Source organism: Mus caroli, unplaced genomic scaffold, assembly GCF_978045245.1.
Source record: "Mus caroli unplaced genomic scaffold, Mus_caroli_1 scaffold_7, whole genome shotgun sequence".
In the NCBI taxonomy this organism is placed as follows: Eukaryota; Metazoa; Chordata; class Mammalia; order Rodentia; family Muridae; genus Mus; species Mus caroli.
This window is the reverse complement of record NW_028227262.1, coordinates 121,520,701-121,538,888: the sequence shown is the minus strand read 5'-3', so window position 1 is coordinate 121,538,888 and position 18,188 is coordinate 121,520,701. Positions and strand designations below refer to the sequence as shown.

General features: G+C 44.0%; 1 protein-coding gene across 4 annotated transcripts in view; it reads right to left on the bottom strand.

Annotated features, from left to right (window-relative positions):
• Positions 1-17,945, bottom strand: part of Grm8 (glutamate metabotropic receptor 8) — an 889,122-nt gene extending 871,177 nt beyond the window's left edge. For 2 of the 4 annotated variants that reach the window (XM_021164358.3, XM_029478895.2), the window contains exons 1-2: positions 17,162-17,450; positions 8,541-9,351 (exon numbers count right to left, since the gene is read on the bottom strand). In XM_021164358.3, coding sequence (XP_021020017.1) covers positions 8,541-9,050 — 510 coding nt within the window. In that variant the 5' untranslated portion in view covers positions 9,051-9,351; positions 17,162-17,450. Of the gene's footprint in view, positions 1-8,540; positions 9,352-17,161; positions 17,451-17,827 lie in introns of those variants that run through there. The other 2 variants (XM_029478898.2, XM_085840785.1) reach the window with 2 other exon arrangements.
• Positions 17,946-18,188: the final 243 nt, after the last annotated feature.

Here is an 18,188-nt window from a genome sequence, read left to right as displayed (position 1 = left end):
TGTTCTTGTCCAGTGACTGTATGATCATCTACTGTTCTCACATGACAGGTTCAGTACAAATGGCTAAGAGACTGGATAGAGGTACAACACAAAACACCTAATAGTGGTAGATAATTTCCTCTTCACATCATCAGAATAAATATTTATAGTGCTTATTGGAGATCAGAGATTTGCTTCAGAATCTACATTTTGTCTTTTTTAGCGTTCATTTAAAACCTTCTAAAGGAAGTATGATTGCTGTCAACTTTTTCTACATAAGCCGACTGTCTATAGAGAGATTAATCCTCTTGTTTATGCTCACACAGCTAATAAACATCACATTTTGAAGCCAGCTAGTCTGACTATAGAGCCTGACTTGTTTCATTTAATTCATATTCATCTGTTTTATTCAAAAGACTGTAAGTATCACTAGAGAAGTCATTACAATAACCTATCATTTAAATAGATAGTTTATTATAAGAATAAAGATCATATCTGTGTTACAAATATATAAGAATTCTGCAAGAGCAGGATGTCGCAATTATTCTAAAAGCAACATAAGCACAAATGTACTGAAGATACTAATATATGGCATTGTCATAATGTAGATACTTAGACTTAAAAGGTACTAAATAGTGCAAGCATTAGTCAAAACTGGAGTTTTCTCTTAATTCAAATGAGGCCAAACAGGAGGGAGCTGATAGTATAAGGATGTTATGATGTACATAAGCCAGAAGGACCATGTGTGGCCCTGTGGGATGGGAGATATGGAGAAATAAACATGGCTTCACCAAAGCTTCAACAGCCAGTAGGCTAGTACTTCAGGGAAATCAGCCTCCCAATGCTTAGCAGGCACTTTGAAAAACTTTAAAAACACTAGTGGCCATCACTGAACACACATACCTCCTGGTTTTCTGAATCTATGTCTATGAGCACACTGCAGCTGTCCTCAGACTCAACAGAAGAGGGCATCAGATCCCTTTACAGATGGTTGTGAGCCACCATGTGGTTGCTGGGAATTGAACTCAGGACCTCTGGAAGAACAGCCAGTGCTTTTAACCACCTAGCCATCTCTCCAGCCCCCAGTTTTCTGAATCTAATACAGAAAAACTGCAGAGCCTGGCCACATTCTGGAAATAAATCAAAGTGTCTGTGGACAAAGCTATGCCCAGACTCCTTCATCTTACCAAGTGTTTGTTACGTGTGCTTTAAGACTGCTTAGCAGTAGAGAAAGTCTCTCCTCCCATTGCTGCTAAAAAAACGATGTTTCCTTCTTTTGCCAGATAATGTGTTATATCAATTAAATGGATAAATAAGCCCTTTCCCCGTCGTGGGAGAAGAGGTTCTACTGACCTTCTATTGATCAAGACTACGGCAAAGTGTTATTTGCAATCCTGTTGCATAATGGAAATCAGGAGGTAGCTGTCATGGCTTCTGAAAACAAATTGCTGGGAGCTGAGTCAAATCATAGCCTTTTTGCTTCTTACTGTTCTCAACACCCAGTTAATGTGCATCTTACAGTCCACACTCTTAAAATCAGTTTTCTCTATGGTCTTATGAGTAAAAATGGTCATCTAGATGACCCTGCTTTCAAAATCCTATGTAAGCTATCATGACACTGATCATGACTTCTGAGCAATGCTCTATTTAGTAAAAACACACAACTTACAAAGGAGAACACAATTAAAAAGAGGCCCCTGCAGCAGCAGCTGCTGCTGTGGTTATAACCGGTAGGAAGAGAAGATCAACCAGATGTGAGTCAAAAGACAAAAGGCTGCTGTAAGACAGAGCATGGTTAAATCTCATTCCTGTTTTGCATCCTTTGACTTGCTAAGTCAGCCAGCAAGCAATTTATGTGGAGCATTGGTTCTCAAAGCATGGGCTGCAAAATAGCAACATCAGCAAACTTGGGAACCTTTTAGAAATGCCAGTTTTCAGGCCGTTCCTGGACCTACTGAATCAGAAACTCCAAAGGTGGGCTCAGCAATCTGTGTTTCAACAAGGCCCCAGGGTGATTCTGATGCAAGCTGAGTTTGAGAGCCACTGAACCAGAGCCACCAGACAGCCTCCAGAGTTTAGGCCTCTAAGAAGAGGTAGCCTTTGCTTGTTAATAAATAAATAATATAAAATAAAAATCTATGTGAGACACCTGTGCTGAAAACCAAATAAAATCACTGAAGTCTTTAGTTTTTCTCTAACTCCAAAACTGGCTATAAATAAATAAATAAATAAATAAGCAAGCCTGTAAAATAAAATCGCCATCTTTAGGGGAAAGGAGTAGAAAATTATTTTCTTTATGCAGATTTATTTATTTATCTTTTTCTAACTTTTTCTAGAAAGGTTTGCAGACCACTTCTTAAATAAAAAAATTTAAAAAGTAGTAGTTTATCTAATCACAAGCCATTCACTTAGAACGCCTCTTTCTTCACTACTTTTTAAAACATCCTCATTGCTCAAAGAGCCCAAGAGACAGGCGTTAACCACTAAGTAAGCTCTTAAGGTGTCTTCAGTCTTCACTCTAGGATTTCGGGCTTTGGGGGCCTCGGGAAAGTAAAAATGATTTAAATTCACCAAGCTTAGAAATAGATTTTTAAACCTGTTCCACAAAGCAGGAAACAAAATGCTTCTTTCACAGCTAGACATAGGACCAGGGCACTGGTTCTAGGTCACTGCATGTTGGGAAGAGCCTTGGTCTGTGAGACTTGCCTATACCATAGAAGACCAGAGAAGACAGCCTTACAGAGAGATGGTTTGGTTATTCCTAATGCAGCCTCTTTATTGGTCCAAGAAAGGGTTCCATGATCCAAAACTTCCCTCTAGAGCTAACAGTGTTTGGGAGAGGCCATGCTATTGTTACAACCTTTTCTAATGAAATAAGAAGTAACAGTCTCTGATTACTTCCTGTACTGGCTGGTTTTGTGTGTCAACTTGACACAGCTGGAGTTATCACAGAGAAAGGAGCTTCAGTTGAGGAAATGCCTCCATGAGATCCAACTGTAAGGCATTTTCTCAATTAGTGATCAAGGGGGAAAGGCCCCTTGTGGGTTGGACCATCTCTGGGCTGGTAGTCTTGGGTTCTATAAGAGAGCAGGCTGAGCAAGCCAGGGGAGGCAAGCCAGTAAAGAACATCCCTCCATGGCCTCTGCATCAGCTCCTGCTTTTGACCTGCTTGAGTTCCAGTCCTGACTTCCTTTGGTGATGAACAGCAGTATGGAAGTGTAAGCTGAATAAACCCTTTCCTCCCCAACTTGCTTCTTGGTCATGATGTTTGTGCAGGAATAGAAACCCTGACTAAGACACTTCCCTACTGTGAATTTGTAAAAATGTTGTCTAACCATTATTAAATCCCACCAGTGACTAAAATAGAGGGCGAAACCTTGTAACTTCCCAATCCTAAACCAACACAGGATCCCCTGGAAACATTCTAAGATTTATGAAGGTAGGGCTTTGCCCAATTTCTTTGGTATTCGGTAAGAATTTGATCATTCATCTATCCAGGTAACTCTGACTTTCAGAACTGAGAATTACTGAGGCAGGCCTGCATTAACCAACATAGAAGTCTCTCCTGCATACATTCAGTGAGAAAAAAGTCATAAGGCATATCTATAAATAAAATCACGTCTGCGTGTGTCATTTTATTAATAGATGCGCTGGGAAGTGGACTCTTCCCATCTCAGACTGTTATTTGTTGCTTAAATCTTCCAAAATGTGAAACACACTGCTGTATATTACTTGTTTAATTTACAATTTAAAGGTCTATCTAAAGAGGATGTAAATACACAGGATTATAAGGAAGCATGGGAAAATAGAAACTCAAAATACACTGCTTTCTTCCTTCCCCTCTTCCTCTCCCTTCTGTTTCTTTCCCTAAGAGTATACACAGAAAACAAAACTTGATTTTATTTTCCTATTGAACGAAATCCTATCTCCAGTATCTGGGACTGGGATGGTTGATTCAGTCACTTATCCATTCACATGTTTATTAGGTTCTTAGGGTGAAACAAGGGGCTAGAAATACAGTAGCCAAGGACACAGAAATGGATGCTGCCCTCTTAGTGCTTATATGGTAGAGAATACAGAAAGATAAACAGCTACAACAGTATGGAATAAATACCAAGAGAAATTATAGGCTGCTTCTCTGTTATCCTACCCAAGCAAAGCTCAAAGATTTTTTTTTTTTTAAGATTTAGTTACTTTATGTATGCAAGTACACTGTAGCTGTCTTCAGACACACCAGAAGGGGGCATCAAATCCCACTACAGATGGTTGTGAGTCACCATGTGGTTGGTGAGAATTGAACTCAGGACCTCTGGAAGAGCAGTCAGTGCTCTTCACCACTGAGCCATCTCTCAAAGATTTTGCATAGCAAAGGTGAGTCTTTGCTCTGCGGCGGAGGAGATGGTAGCTCCTAACTGGTTTTGATACTCATGATACTAGTACCATGTGAGAGTGTCCATCTGTCCATCCGCTCCCTATAATGAGAAGAAGCTCATTCCCAAGCAAAGTTGCTTCCAAAAGAAAGACTGAGTGATGGAGTCCACCTTCCAAACCCCATTGGCTATTTACGGACAAACAGGATTTACACAAACTGTTACCTCCTGCAGGGTTTAGTTGGTGTGCTCACTTATCCATCCATCCTAATTAGATGAGCCTAAATATGGCAGATTTGTCTTTCATTGTTTACACTTAATGAAAAAAAAAGTGTGCAATAAATAACTCACAGGACACATGGCTTTAGCCGTTGGTAGAACTGAGTCTCTATGAGGAAAACATGTCTTCATAAACATTGTAAAGTAGACCAAGACTTGCAGAAGAATGAGACAACCCTCTGTATTTCATTGACTTAACATGAAGATCAATTTTAGTCATTTATAACTAGCGCAAACCCACATGCAGAGATCATCTGGCCCACACTCGAATAATTTCTACTGACATTTCACTTGATTGCTTTGGAAGGATACACCACAGGCTATCTGAGCCCCATTCTTCAAGAAAGGAAAATTAACAACCCAGGTAACACTAACTAGCCGAACAGGAGAAAGAGAAATTGTGTCTGACACTGTCCTCTTGTAACCCATGTGTCTTTGTGGACATTAATGTGAGTTACTTTGGTAGCGATGTGTCACCTTTAACCTAGAAAGCTCAATCTTTACTCAAAGTAAGACATACATTTAGTGTTTTGAGAAATTGATCTCCTCCCATTCAAAAAGGATGAGAAATGTTCCAGGGAATGAAAACTATTTGAGTTTTCACAAACAAACAAATTTCAGTTCTAGGCATACATAGTAATGTTTCTATAAAGTTCAAAACTAAAAATCTGATTCTATGGTTTTCAAGCTTGCCTCCATTCCCAACATAATCTGCCAGATGTTGAGTCATGGCCACTCCTCTTGGTGAAAACAGAGAAAAACAAAAAACGTTCTACTTATTCACAGGCCCTGAAGTTGAAACCTCTCTTTGGAGGTTATGAGGGCAGTGGTATAAACTGGAGCTGTCCTCAGACTGAGCACCTCCCTCCGGTGGAGACAAAATGGTGTGTAGGCATTTCCTAGTTCCAGGACCTCTGGCTCCGACTCCCTCTCTAGCTCTCCTCTAAGTTAGGGGCTGATATTTCTCATTTGATAAGAGAAACAAGGTGGAACAACACCACTTCCCTCAAGGACCATGAGGAGTTAAGTTTGACACATGGACTTCTGTGTGTCAGATTCTCTGGGTCACGTGCTGCCTTGCAAGGCTACAAATGGCCCTAGTGTCATTCCTCAAACTTGCTTCCACCCATCTCATCTAGCATTGACTTAAGAAAATTAATATTTGTTTGAAAAGTGAAACCATATCCCAGTCTCTAATGTAATAGCTTGTTAATCATTCCCTTGATGACTGTGACAATATTTCATGTCAGTCCTGACATGGGAACGTAATCCGAAGTCATCCACACTAAAGCAGGCCATTTTCCTTCCCATGAGCAGCCACCATTATCTCCTAATTACCGTCACTGTGAAGTGCAAGCTGAAGGTTGAACATAAATCATGCTAGTCGGAATGGAGGCAACGCAACAAGCAGCTTAAATTATTTAATTTGCATTCTTGTGCTTCTGATTCAGCTGGAAGATGGGATGAGCATCTACACACAGCCTTTGCTGGTTGACTTTTGAATGAGATCATTTTTTTTTCAAATCTAGTAACATAGTTAGGATAATGTCTCTCTGTACCAGTGTGCTGGTGGTGGTAAGGTCATCTACCATGGTCACTGCCCTCTTCTGGCTAAGTGACCTCCTCCCTACATACCCATCAAGAGGTATGTATACAAGCAACTGTCTCTCTAGAGATGCCCTGGAACACTGACTGTGTTTAAAGGAACTAGTGATCCACTCCATCAAATAAAATACTTTTCTGAGTATCCAAAAATATCAAAATAATTGTCTAATGAGAGAAGAACCAAGCAGAGACAGGCCATGCTCTGTGCTTTATTAAAAAAAAAAAAAAAAAACTCCCCTCTTGCCTTTAGGTAACTTGACATTTCCTTCAGCAGCCTAGGAACCAAAGGTTACAACCAAGCACATTTCACTTGCCTTTTCTCACTAAAGAAACCCAACAATCTTATATAGAATTTTTATCACTCTCTTATAGATAAGTCCATTCCGTGACAAAAAAAAATATAAATAAGCTTTGATTATCTCAGGTAAGTGTCCACCTTATCTCCTTCACCCAACTCTTCAAAATCGTTGTGTGCTTTTGGATGGCAACCAGACTACAGGAAAACCAATGTCTAAAAGCAACTATGAGGTGATAGGAACAGAAATTAATATATACAGAAAAGATCCCATAAGGAAGAATGATATCATGAGGGTTTTCCTCACCTCTAATAGTGGATTTGTCTTAACCATGGTCACTGACTTAAGAACTCAAAAGAAATGTTTTAAAACAAGTGAGGAGGGAGACTGATTCAGAGAAAGGAGAAAGCTGGGTATGGCTGGTCTGCACTGTAGCCATGATCAGGAAACAGCATGAGGTGTGAATCAGAAGTTCTAGGAAAAGCCCTAGAGTCTATAGGTGGGGGAGGACCCTGAAGGACTCCTGGCTCTGAGCCTTGCCTCTGGGAGAGAACAATCACCCATCCCTAGGGCCACCATTTGCAACTACCTTGTGTCCCTTAAAAGTTCCCAGAAATGGAGAATGAGAGACCTGTGGCTGGCAGTTCTTTTCAAGTCCTCCCACGGCCAGGAGATTCTTCTAATGCCTTGCTAAAGTGTCTCCCATGCTCCCTAGGGCCTCTTTGTGCATCTTCAAAATGCCTTAGACAGGAGAGGCTTCTACAGATGCAGAGAGCAACCTCCTCATTTGATGCAGTGTCATCCATCTGAAAACAGCCATTAAACTACCACTTAGCATTCTCGTCTCTGAAGGAAAGGATTCATGCGGAGGCTGTTCAGCCTCTTGGGGAATGTTACAGAAGGTTCCAATGTGAGACTTAGGCCAAGCTAGATTGTCCCCCAAGACATCTTCCCAGGCCAGAAAGCCTTTGATTCAATCCCTTTCATCCTTTTTTTTTGTGAAGTTTTCCATTGCTTTGTTCATTTTTGCCACTCTGTCACCAGCCCAACGTCAAATCTGTATGCATAGGACTAGCTTTTCATAATATGAAATGAAGCCTCATTAATTCAGGTTCAGTTGGAAAAGCCAAGTCCCAATGAGTAAGAAATCAGAGTGAAAAGTATTTTCAATTTTAAAAATCATGTCTATTTCAAAAGTCTACATAATGGATATTAATAAATAAGATGAGAAAGTTAATAAAAAACAGTGAGTTACAATAACTTTATTTTTATTGTACTTTTTAACTTTCAAAGTGTTTTCACATATACTATTTTATACTGGCAGTTTTAGTCAATATTACAAAGTGTACCGATAATAGATCATCAAACCTAAATCAAAATGTCTTGATTTCTCCCTGCTAAGTTTGAACTGTTAACTCAATGAGAATTATATGTAATTATATTTCCAGTCTGCATCACAGTGTTCTGAATTAATGAGGTTCTGCTCTATTCGAGTTACAATAAGCCTGACAACTTTATGGCCATCTTATCTCCTGGAGTGTCACTCCCTTCTACACACTAGCAATAAATACTATTCCTTCACAGAGGAATTTTTGTCATAACAGAGCATCCCACCTTGGAGAAGTTTCACCAACTAAATTATCTCCCATGTACCTCAGGTAAAGTGGAAGTGCTCTGTTTGATAAATGTGCTAAGGGGTCAATTATTGTCTAAAGATGCTTGCTTTGACTCAAAGTGAGCCTCCCTGAAGAGGTTATCCCATGACGGCAAGGAGCAAACACTTCACAGAACATACCAACCTTCTCTTTGGAAGGACGCAATGAAGATTAATACATTTAATCATAGCTAAAGGAAGGAAAGCATCATTGGTGGAAACGCAAGCACAGAATGCCCCACTTGAGGAACCCAGAGACATAGTGCTTCAGCTCCACTCTCTTCTTTAACCCGCAATTAGAGTCACCAAGATCGCTGAGTCTTTCACAATGGTTAAAAAGGCAATGTCTTTACCTACCTTAAAAAGTCTTAAAATGTTAGCCACCATGATGGACACGGAGCTTGCTGCAGCACCTATGACACCAGAAATCTTGTCGGGCTTGGTGAATATGGGTGGGTCTCCATTAGCACACTTCACGTCAGACGCGTCTTTCTCTATCAGTGCCTGCACGAAGGTTAGTGACTGCTCCAAAGCATAGGTGTCCCTGGAACATGTGTCAAGGATCCGGACACCCAGAGTGATATTGGAGAGGAGATCGGGGTCCTTATTAATCTGGTCAATTGCATAAAGCATGGCCTCGAGTCTGTGGATGCCCTTTTCCTTCTTCAGGTCCCCACAAGGCACCCCTCTTTCTCCCTTGGCATGAACAGGAAAAAGACCCCCCAAAATGATGTCCCCATCCAGGCGGATGGAATGCGCATACTCCTGGCTGTGAGTTCTTTGCATCATTGTGAGGATCCAGTAGAACTTGGCAGTCAAAAGGAAGAAACAAGGGCAAGAGGCTGAGCGCTTTCCCTCACAAACCATTTTCTCCGCAGGTGGTATTGCAATCAGCGACCCAAAGTTTATTCTTGCCACAGAAGAAGGGGGACCACCTGAGGCTGCACCTTCTGGAGGCTACCATCAGGGCCCATGGGGAAAGGCTTTAGGGATTTCAGCAAGTTTTCTTGATTTGAACTTCACAGTGAATTTCCAACAGATCCTCCGTTCAAGTTTATTCCCACACAAAGTTGGCTTGCAAATAAATTAGAGTGCCATCTGAGGTTCTGATGTTGGGATGAGGTCAAAAATTCATGTCCTTGAATTCAGCCCTGTAGCAGAATTCTTCCTGGGGAGAAGAGGAAGGAAAGGGGGGGGATTCAATTCAGTAAGGCTGTATTTTTCATATACTTAAGCACTGTCTGAACCAGGTTTTCTTTATTTCTCCTATCCACTAAGAACTAACTCGTTTTTGGTCCCCTGTGATTCTGAACACCTGGCTGCACTGCATCTAAACAGGGAGATTGATGGCATGTTGAGAGCAGGAGAAACAGAAAAGTAGCAGCCGCTTACTCACTTCTTTCAAGCCAGAACATAGTTTTATTTATCATTTTATTTCAATAAGCCTTATTTCCAGATAGGTAAAGTTTCTGTGATTGATGACATTATTTCTTCTCAAATCTTCTCAAATCTGTCTTTACACCTCTATAAACTTAGCATTTAAATCTTGTCCGAGAGATAATGAAGGGTTATTTTCTGTGATGTATTCAACAAAACAAGCCAGTTGTCTGTTAATGACTTTTTTTTTTAGTATCCCCGATTTCCCAGTGGGAATCAATGACTATTCAATCACAGAGAAGGAAGGAAAGAGGGAGGAAGAAAGGAGAGAAGAGAGAAGAGGAGAGACGAGCCACCAAAAGATCTGAAACTATCTTGTAGCTTGAAGAAACCTTTAGATAAGAACATCTTTGCTAAGAATTTAGCAAAGAACCTCACATCACTTTATCCTCTGGTGTGGTAAGAAAACAAAGACTCAACAATAAACCACATAGAGAGGGTTACCGTGAAGATCTTCCTGTTACTATCGCCAAGAGAGTTCCCAATTAATCTGTCAGCGTGAAGGCAAGGGGCACCCTAGCAATTCTGAAGTAAACACACCTTGATCTGAGAATCACTAGGAACACATCGGAGCTGGAGATTGGAAAGCTCCTTCATTTTGTCTGACTCGGTGCAGAAAACAGTCATTTCGTCAAGAAATAACCCAGAGTGAAATCCACAGGCAACTGGGGAGGAAACTTCATTCTGGAGACCTCGTCCTTGAATGCCACAAGATTCTGACAGAACAATGCTGAAGAAGTTTAACTGAAGGAGAACTGACTTAACGTGGGGAGTCTGAGGCTTGAAATGTACACATAATGAAGAAAATATGCAGCAACAATGTATTCTGGCAGGATGCTTAATCTAATGTTCATTTCTAACCTATTTACACTTGGACCTGAGATCTGAAATCTGGGCCATTTCCCTCCACCCCAGCCAACCAACATCTGCTTGCATTTCCCATTCACTCGTTCAAGTTCCAGTTCATAAAATTCTCTTTCCATCTTCTTTGTCCTGAAAAAAAAGGATGGTGCCTCCCTGGGGGACAACTGAACATATGCCCAAGCGCCTTCAGAGAAACTTGCACTGTTTTTCACTTCCGGGGTTGAAAAGAGACTCTTAGCTGCCCACCACTGTGCTGACTTCCTACACAAAATGTTCCGTGTCCCCTAGCTCATGCTGTACCTTGATTCCCTCTACACTGCCCCAAATATGTAGTCCTTTCCTGATTTTCTCAGTACTCAAGTCACCTAGCAGCTGCTTCCCCCTGAGAGTCCGTAGCAGTCTGACCTGAAGTAGTCCCCAAAAGGAAACACATCGGAAGCCCACCTGTGGCTAGATGAAACTGAGTGTACAATTAATTACTGGTGAGTACAGTTAGCACTAAGTTATACAGTCTCACTAGGAAGAATGGTGACACCATGGGAAAATGTCATTAACTCTGACCACTGATTTGGATTTTGAGACCAAGTCCACACTAGGCAACCCTTGAATAAATGGACAAATGAAGGAGAAATTTCAAGACTAGGGGCTGTGCTTCAAAGCCTTTCTTTCATTATAATGACGCCATCTCAAATACCATGACACATCTAAGAGAAGAAACAGTTTTCAGCTGTAGACAAACACGGACTTTATCTGGTCACGTTTCCACATCTACTCATGAGGCATTAAGTTTGTTCTGTTTCGGATTTAGTCCTAGAAATAATCAAAATTAGTTTCTATTTGAACTATTGGTATTTGCATTAATGTTTTATCTCCTTAGTATCTCCTAGGTCTGTTCAGAGCTCTGATCTAAAGAAAGGCTAGGGGTATGGAGAGCAACAAGAGTCAAAGGCAGTGAAATAGAAAACAAGAGGTTCCACTTGGACTATCCTTTATGAGACAGCTTGCTAGATTTTTGCTCGGGTTTCCTCCTCTGCAGCATGGAATTAATTGCACACGAGCTCTCAAACCCTGCCAACAGGCACACACTGCAAAACTACATGTCTACATGTATGCACAGTACATGTTCAGTCGCCAGGCATCAACCTGGCCTGTTCTTCCTTCTCTCCTGAGGCAAAGCATCTGTTTGACTGTTCACCCAGATGAGAAAGTGATCACTGAATTCTGTCTACTGAACGGTAAAATCAGATAAAATATTTAAATAGTGAAGTAATTCCAGAGTCTGATCCATTGCCATGAGAATCGTAGACCTGATGCGTTCAGTTTCACTTTTAAATTCTAAGGGGAAATACATATATAAACGTGTGTGGGGAAGTAAATGACTGCAAACTTTGTGTTTCACGACAAAATCTTACATTGCTTAATCCAGCTCTCCTAGAATTCTTGTGGACTCTAATCCAAACTCATCGTTGGGATCGATATTTTTAAAGAAATATTGGCCTTTCTGAGCGACAGGATCCAAACAGCTTTGCTTCCTCTGCTGGATTCGATTTGAAGTAAAATAGTTTTTCTTCCAAGCTAACTTGTTCCTCCTCCTCCTCCTTCTTCCTCTTCCTTTTCCTCTTCTTCCTCTTTCTCCTCCTCCTCCTCTTTCTCTTCCTCCTCCTTTTCCTTCCACTCCTCCTATGCCCCCTCCTTCTCCTCCTTTTCCTTCTCTTCCTCTTCCTCCTCCTCCTTCAGCTTTTAGTTTTTGAGACAAGGTTTCCGTATATAACCTTGGCTGTCCTGGAATTCACTCTGTAGATCAGGCTGGTTTCAAACTCACAGAGATCGGCCTGCCTCTACCTCCCAAGTACTGGAACTAAAAGAAGGCTTTTTCTGACAGACTTACAGAAAGTGTGAGTCCTGTTCTGTGGAAATTCTGAGGTCATGGTCTTGTCCACCTCAGCCTTCTTTGTCCCTTCTAATTGCTGTACCACCCACACTGACTGTGTGTCCTATACACCTGGAGTCTTTACAAGCAAATACCCTGGCTGAGTTACAGGCCTGTGGCAAAAGGGCCATGTTTTATTTTCTGTGTATGTTCCCTATGTCAAAGTAAAAACTTTGCACATAACAGTATCTGGGAAAGCACTGCCAGCAGCTCCTAAGGCTGCGATTTTGTCTATGTCCCAGACTGCTACCTGTGTGGTTCCCTAGTGAGAACAGAGTGAGGTCCCCAACCAGCAACAGAAGCCTGGAATTGGATCTTTGTCTGACAGTCTGTCACAAGCTGGAGACAGTGAACAGGTCACCGCATCTCTGTGTGCTTCTACTTGCTAGTCTGTGAAATGGTGGGCTGACCCTACCAGCTCTACACTGTCTTCCGGCTCCCCGCTGAGACATGGGTACTCAATAATAAGGGGCTATGGGATTATACTCAAAAAGGAGCCCAAGGCTTTCTCAACTGAGCACAATAACTGGTTTTGTTTGCAAGCAAGTAACACCCGCCCCCATCAGTGAGAGAAGGTTCTGAAAGCTCATTTATACTAGCAGGGAAGATATTAAGGAAATCGGATCCAAAAGATGCTCAACCACTAAACAGATAAATTAGACTGTGGTTATTTGCATAACAAAAGAATTCACCACAGGTTTTCTTTAAATACCTAAACTCCATGCATTTTAAAAAACAATCTGATTTATAGGAATTCAATTTACAGCCTTCTCTGCAGATAACACAGCTATTGCATAAAAAGACCACATTTAAGGAAACGATAGGCCACATCTATACTATGTGTCAGATTAGAAGAGGGAAAGGGGGTGAAGCCAACTTCCTGCATGAGGACAGTGGACTGGAACCTCACACACACTGTCTCCGTTTCTGCTAGATTTCATCTATGAGGTCTGCATCACACCGCCATCTAAAGTCTCAGGCCAGAGTTCACATGCAGGATGGCAGTTACATTCTGTCCCCTGTCCCAGAGCCTCTGGGCATAAGACTGATCTGACTATGTGAGGTGTTAGTAGGATGCCTGGGGTTCTAGAGGAGCCTGGGTCTAGTTTTTGGATAAGTTACTTACAATGGTGGTGGTGGTGGTGGTGGTGGTGGTGGTGGTGGTTGTTCTGAAGTGGGAACTGATTTCTGCCCCTCTGCTACGTTGTGACATCAAATGTCACAATGTATGTAAAAGTGCTCTTTAAATTGCTAAATGATAGAAGAATGCACAGGGATAGAACAGGGATGCCAGTCCCAGAACTAAAACATTTTTCCCAGAGACCATACTTAGATCTGAGGGAAACACTTTCCCATGAGCAGCATGGAAGGTCAGACCTTAGCTACAGGCATGTATCCAAGAATTAACTTTGCAAAGCCCAGACCCAAGAGGAGAGCTCAAAGGAAAATTGGGAGGCACAAAGGGAAGTCACTGTAACCACAGCACCCTCAGCACCCAAAGGGCCATTGGTAAAAGACAAGACATTCTTCTGCAGTAAAAACAGGAAAACTCCTTAAGTGGTAAGCAGATATAAGCCTTTTCACACTAAGACTTATTACCATCAGAAAACCCAGCCAGCAGATATGTATCTGAACACATTATCTTGCCTGTTAAAGTAAGAAATCGGTAATGCGTGTGTTTAATAACCTCTATATAATCATCTGGGGCTTTCCCTACATCTTCCCATTTCTCCTTATCTGCTCCCTGCTCTTTACAGAGCTGGCTCCTTCTGCTCAAGGGGACTGATGTGTCCTGTGGTCCAGGACCTCTGGGCCATGCTCCTCTCAGCCTTGGTCCTCCCCAGGGAGTAAGCAGATTCATCTACAGGTGTCAAAGCCTGATGCTCCCTCTCCAACTAGAGCATTTGTGTTTTTAAAATGATTCCTAAGAAAAGCCATAATCTCTTACCACCATTGGTAAGACTGGGGTACAACCAAAGAGAGGCACCTTCTTTCCACTGTACCCATCAGCTGTGATGGGACCCACATGACACAACACCGTCATCCTTCCAGTCAGCAGATGAGCCTGCTCCAACTTGTCAAAGCACCAAGAACTTAAAATCAAAGAAAACATAAGTGGATGGGAAAAGAAGAAATAGAGGGGAGAGGGGGACTGGGGGAAGAGAGGGGGAGGGAAGAGAGAGAGGAAAAGAAGGGAGGGAGGGAAGGAGAGAGAAAGGGAGGGAGGGAGAAACTGAAACCCAAATTCCTAACAGAAAGAGAAAAGCTCCCTTCACTTGAAATGGAAATAAAAATACAACACAATTGACTGCCAGGCTCACAGCCTCTCCTAGTACAGCATGGAGTGGTCACTCCTACTAGGCAAACCCAGTTTGAGAGTCTGGTGATACCCAATCAGGCTGTGTCTAAAAGCAGAAACCATTTCCTGAACCTTTCAAAACCAGCCTATTCAACAGGCACTGAGATATGGCTAGATTCTTTTTTTTTCTGTAGATCTAAGCAAAAGATAAATCGTTGGGGCATCTTCTTCTAAGCACTCACAGGCTAAATCAGAGTCCTCCTGCTGTACCCCACTGGGAGAAGACCTTGAGAAAGAAACTTAGGAGGGAAAGCGCCATTGCTGCCACAAGCCTGCCTGTGTAGTATTCAGTGCGTCATGCCCTAAAGACAATGGAACATTCTTATACAAAGATTGGCGCTTGCTACTGCCAATGTGAATGTCAGCTGGGCTGTTTGCTGCATAAATACCAATTAAACAAGCCCAGAAGCAGCTTCAACCTGCCCAGCCAAGTCTGAAAAGAGCCCATCACTCCAGACCTCTAACTTTCCCCTGCACTACTCCAGTTCAGCTCAGCTGGGTTTAATCTTTTCCCTCTTCCTTTTGAGTCTGCATGCTTAGAACTGTTCAATCGTCCATAACTTTCGTGTGGGGCGGGGGGGGGGTGCACACAACAGGGCAGATCTGGCCGGCACAAAACAAATAGAATGAATGGAGCCTATAAGACAGTATTTCGCTCTGTTCTTAGCATCTTCCTTATTCTGAGAAAATGTCTCCTAGAAAGCTTTCCCTCCTAAATTGTCTCCACATCCCTTATTTAAGAGCAGATATTCTCTTTATCGAGGATGTAGTACAACCTGTAGTTGACTCTGAGATAGGAAAATTGCATTAGAAAATCATTTCCCTGGTGAATGGGGCTCTTTGCAAAATTATCAAGCCATACATTTGCAAGACCCAGAGAATGCATTTTATACAGCTGAGATTGTCTTCTATCTAGATTATTCACAAGCAAGTGACCAAGGTAAACTCAAGTGGTTCCTGTAGCCATTTGCAATTATTGACAAACAGTTTTATAACGGAAAATGGAAATTACAGTCAAGTGTAATAAGCTGCTTATCCAAGATCTACCTGCTGGTGGCTCTTTCTCTCTTTACATTTCTCTTTCAAGCAAAATACAAGCTATCGTCGACAGAATGCATTTGTCCTGGTAGTAATTTTTCTTGCAAATACCTCCACCGCAAACCCTGTCTTCAATTCTTCCACTTGGAGGATTAGTGGCCAAGATCCTAGTGTATTCTCTGATGTTCATGAGATCCCCACTGTCCGGGCTACAGGAAAAGATCATCCCCCAATTGACTAATAAGGTATTCCCTCCAGGAGTGGAACTCCCTGGTGGGTGGGGGTGGGGGGACGACTGAGGGGCTTGGGTTTCAGTAATTCACACACCACCACTATCCTGGGCACACAGACATCTTAGGAAGCCAGGCTCCTCAATTTGGGCTAGAAGCAATTCCTTAGGGAAGCTCGGGGGTGCCTTCTTGCGCAACGGGTGACTCGCACGCGCCTCTGCATTTCATTTGCACCAAAGAAGCGTGTCAGACAACTGGGGTTGGGGGGGATGCTGGGGAAAGCATGATTCTGTTGTATTTTTCAACAACTGTATGAACCTCCAGGGACCTCGGAGCCGTTTGAGTAGACGGGCTTACCCCGGCCTCGTGGCTAAGAGGTCTCTCTCTAAAATCTCAGGCAGTAGCCACTCACCCCATCCGGCGTCCCCTTCTCCTACCCCTCCCTATCTCCCTTTTCTCTTTTAAGCCCAAGGCAGGGTAGAGCCTAGGGCCTCGGGAAAGAACCCGGTACTCTAGCTTTTCCGGGGCTCCCCGGCACCGCCCCAGTCCCCCTTCACACCCCCACCCCCCTTGCGCCCTGGGCTTCAGCCTCCGGCGCGCACCAGTCGGAGAGCGCCTCCGCCCCCGCCACACCTGCTGGCCGCAGGCACCCACACCCCTCTCAGGTCCGCCTGACACCGGGGCCACTCTGACCGTGAGTGCTGCCGAGGAGCTGCAGGGAGCGTCTGCCTTGGCTTCGGAAACTCTAGATCTTTGAGTCCTCTCCTATTCCCCCCACCCCCAACAGGACTCGGAACTCCAGCGTTTTTCCCAGACCTGGGGGGTGGGGGGCGGGGGAGCTGCCGGGGGGGGGGGGGGCACAAGGAAATCCCAACCTAGCGGAGCTAACTCGGAGACCGCAAACTCAAGGCAGAGTGTGTGCTGCACCTCCGGGATGCGGGGTTTCGAGGACCCCTTATTACCACCAGGCTTTCCTGCGACACTCCCCCCGAATCATCCCCCCAGATCCTTGTTAGACATCCATCTAGCCAGAGTTCAAGAAAGCGGGGGTTACCCCAACTCATCCCCGAAGGCGCTAACTTCGGAAATCCCTCCCTTCAGATTCGCATAACCAAGGTACCTGGGCTTCTTGGCCGAGCAAGTCCAGATTCCGCCAGGGCAGGTCCAGGAGGTCACTCAGGCCAGGCAATCCCAGGCAGAGTGATTTAAAATCCTGCTGCCGCACGCCCTGTTAGAGCATCCTAGGAGCGCCTGCCCACTCCCGACACCCTTCAATCTCCCATTCACCGTCTAAACTTTTGGGGGAATCACATCTCCAAAGCTTGGGAATTCCAAGCTAAGCTCCCTCTATTCCGCACCTCTTCACTGGAATGTAATCATGGGAAGACAAGAGGGGTGGCCGCCTTGTTATTTGCAACGTAAAATCAACAGACACCCAATCAAGCTCCAGTGCCCGGCCAGCCCCTCGCCCCCTGGTGCCCACTTTCCCTCTCTCCTCAGCCGCGTCTCTCCGCCCGCCAGTTCTCTCCCCAGACTCGGATATGCAAAGCCGTCTACTTGTGCCCAGAAAAGGCAAACCATTAAAGTAATCTGAGAAGAAAGCATACACCTGGCTGTCAGCTGCATGGTTTGGGAGGAGAAAAATAGAAACGGCAATAAAATCGGGGGATCCTACTTTTGCAGCCAGCTCAGGGTTGGGGGAGAGTTGAAAGGTGGGGGCTTTCTTTTGCTATGCTTCAGCACTTGCTTTCCTCCTCTGTGCCTGCTGCTCGCCGGGGTGTCTTACCCTGCTCCCCGCAGAGGGCGAGGTGAGGAAGCCTGCGGGGGACCCGCAGCTCCATATCAGCGCTGCCGCCGCCTTGGCCACCGAGAGAGGCGAGCACCACGGCCGCACTTGTGGCTGGTCTCCGGGCTGAGGGGGCTGAGCCGGCCGAGCCACCGGCGAGTCTCTTCCATGTGAATAACAAATACTCCCACCGGCGGCCGCGATTGGTCTACGCCCGGCGCCTCCCGATCCTCCGCCCGTGGCCATTCACCCCACGCGGCGCGGGGAGCCGCGGCCGGGATCGCGCCGGGATCACCAATCGCTTCGCACCAACCATTCACCCCGGGAAGCGAGTGGGGGGTTATCACCGAGGGGCAGAGAC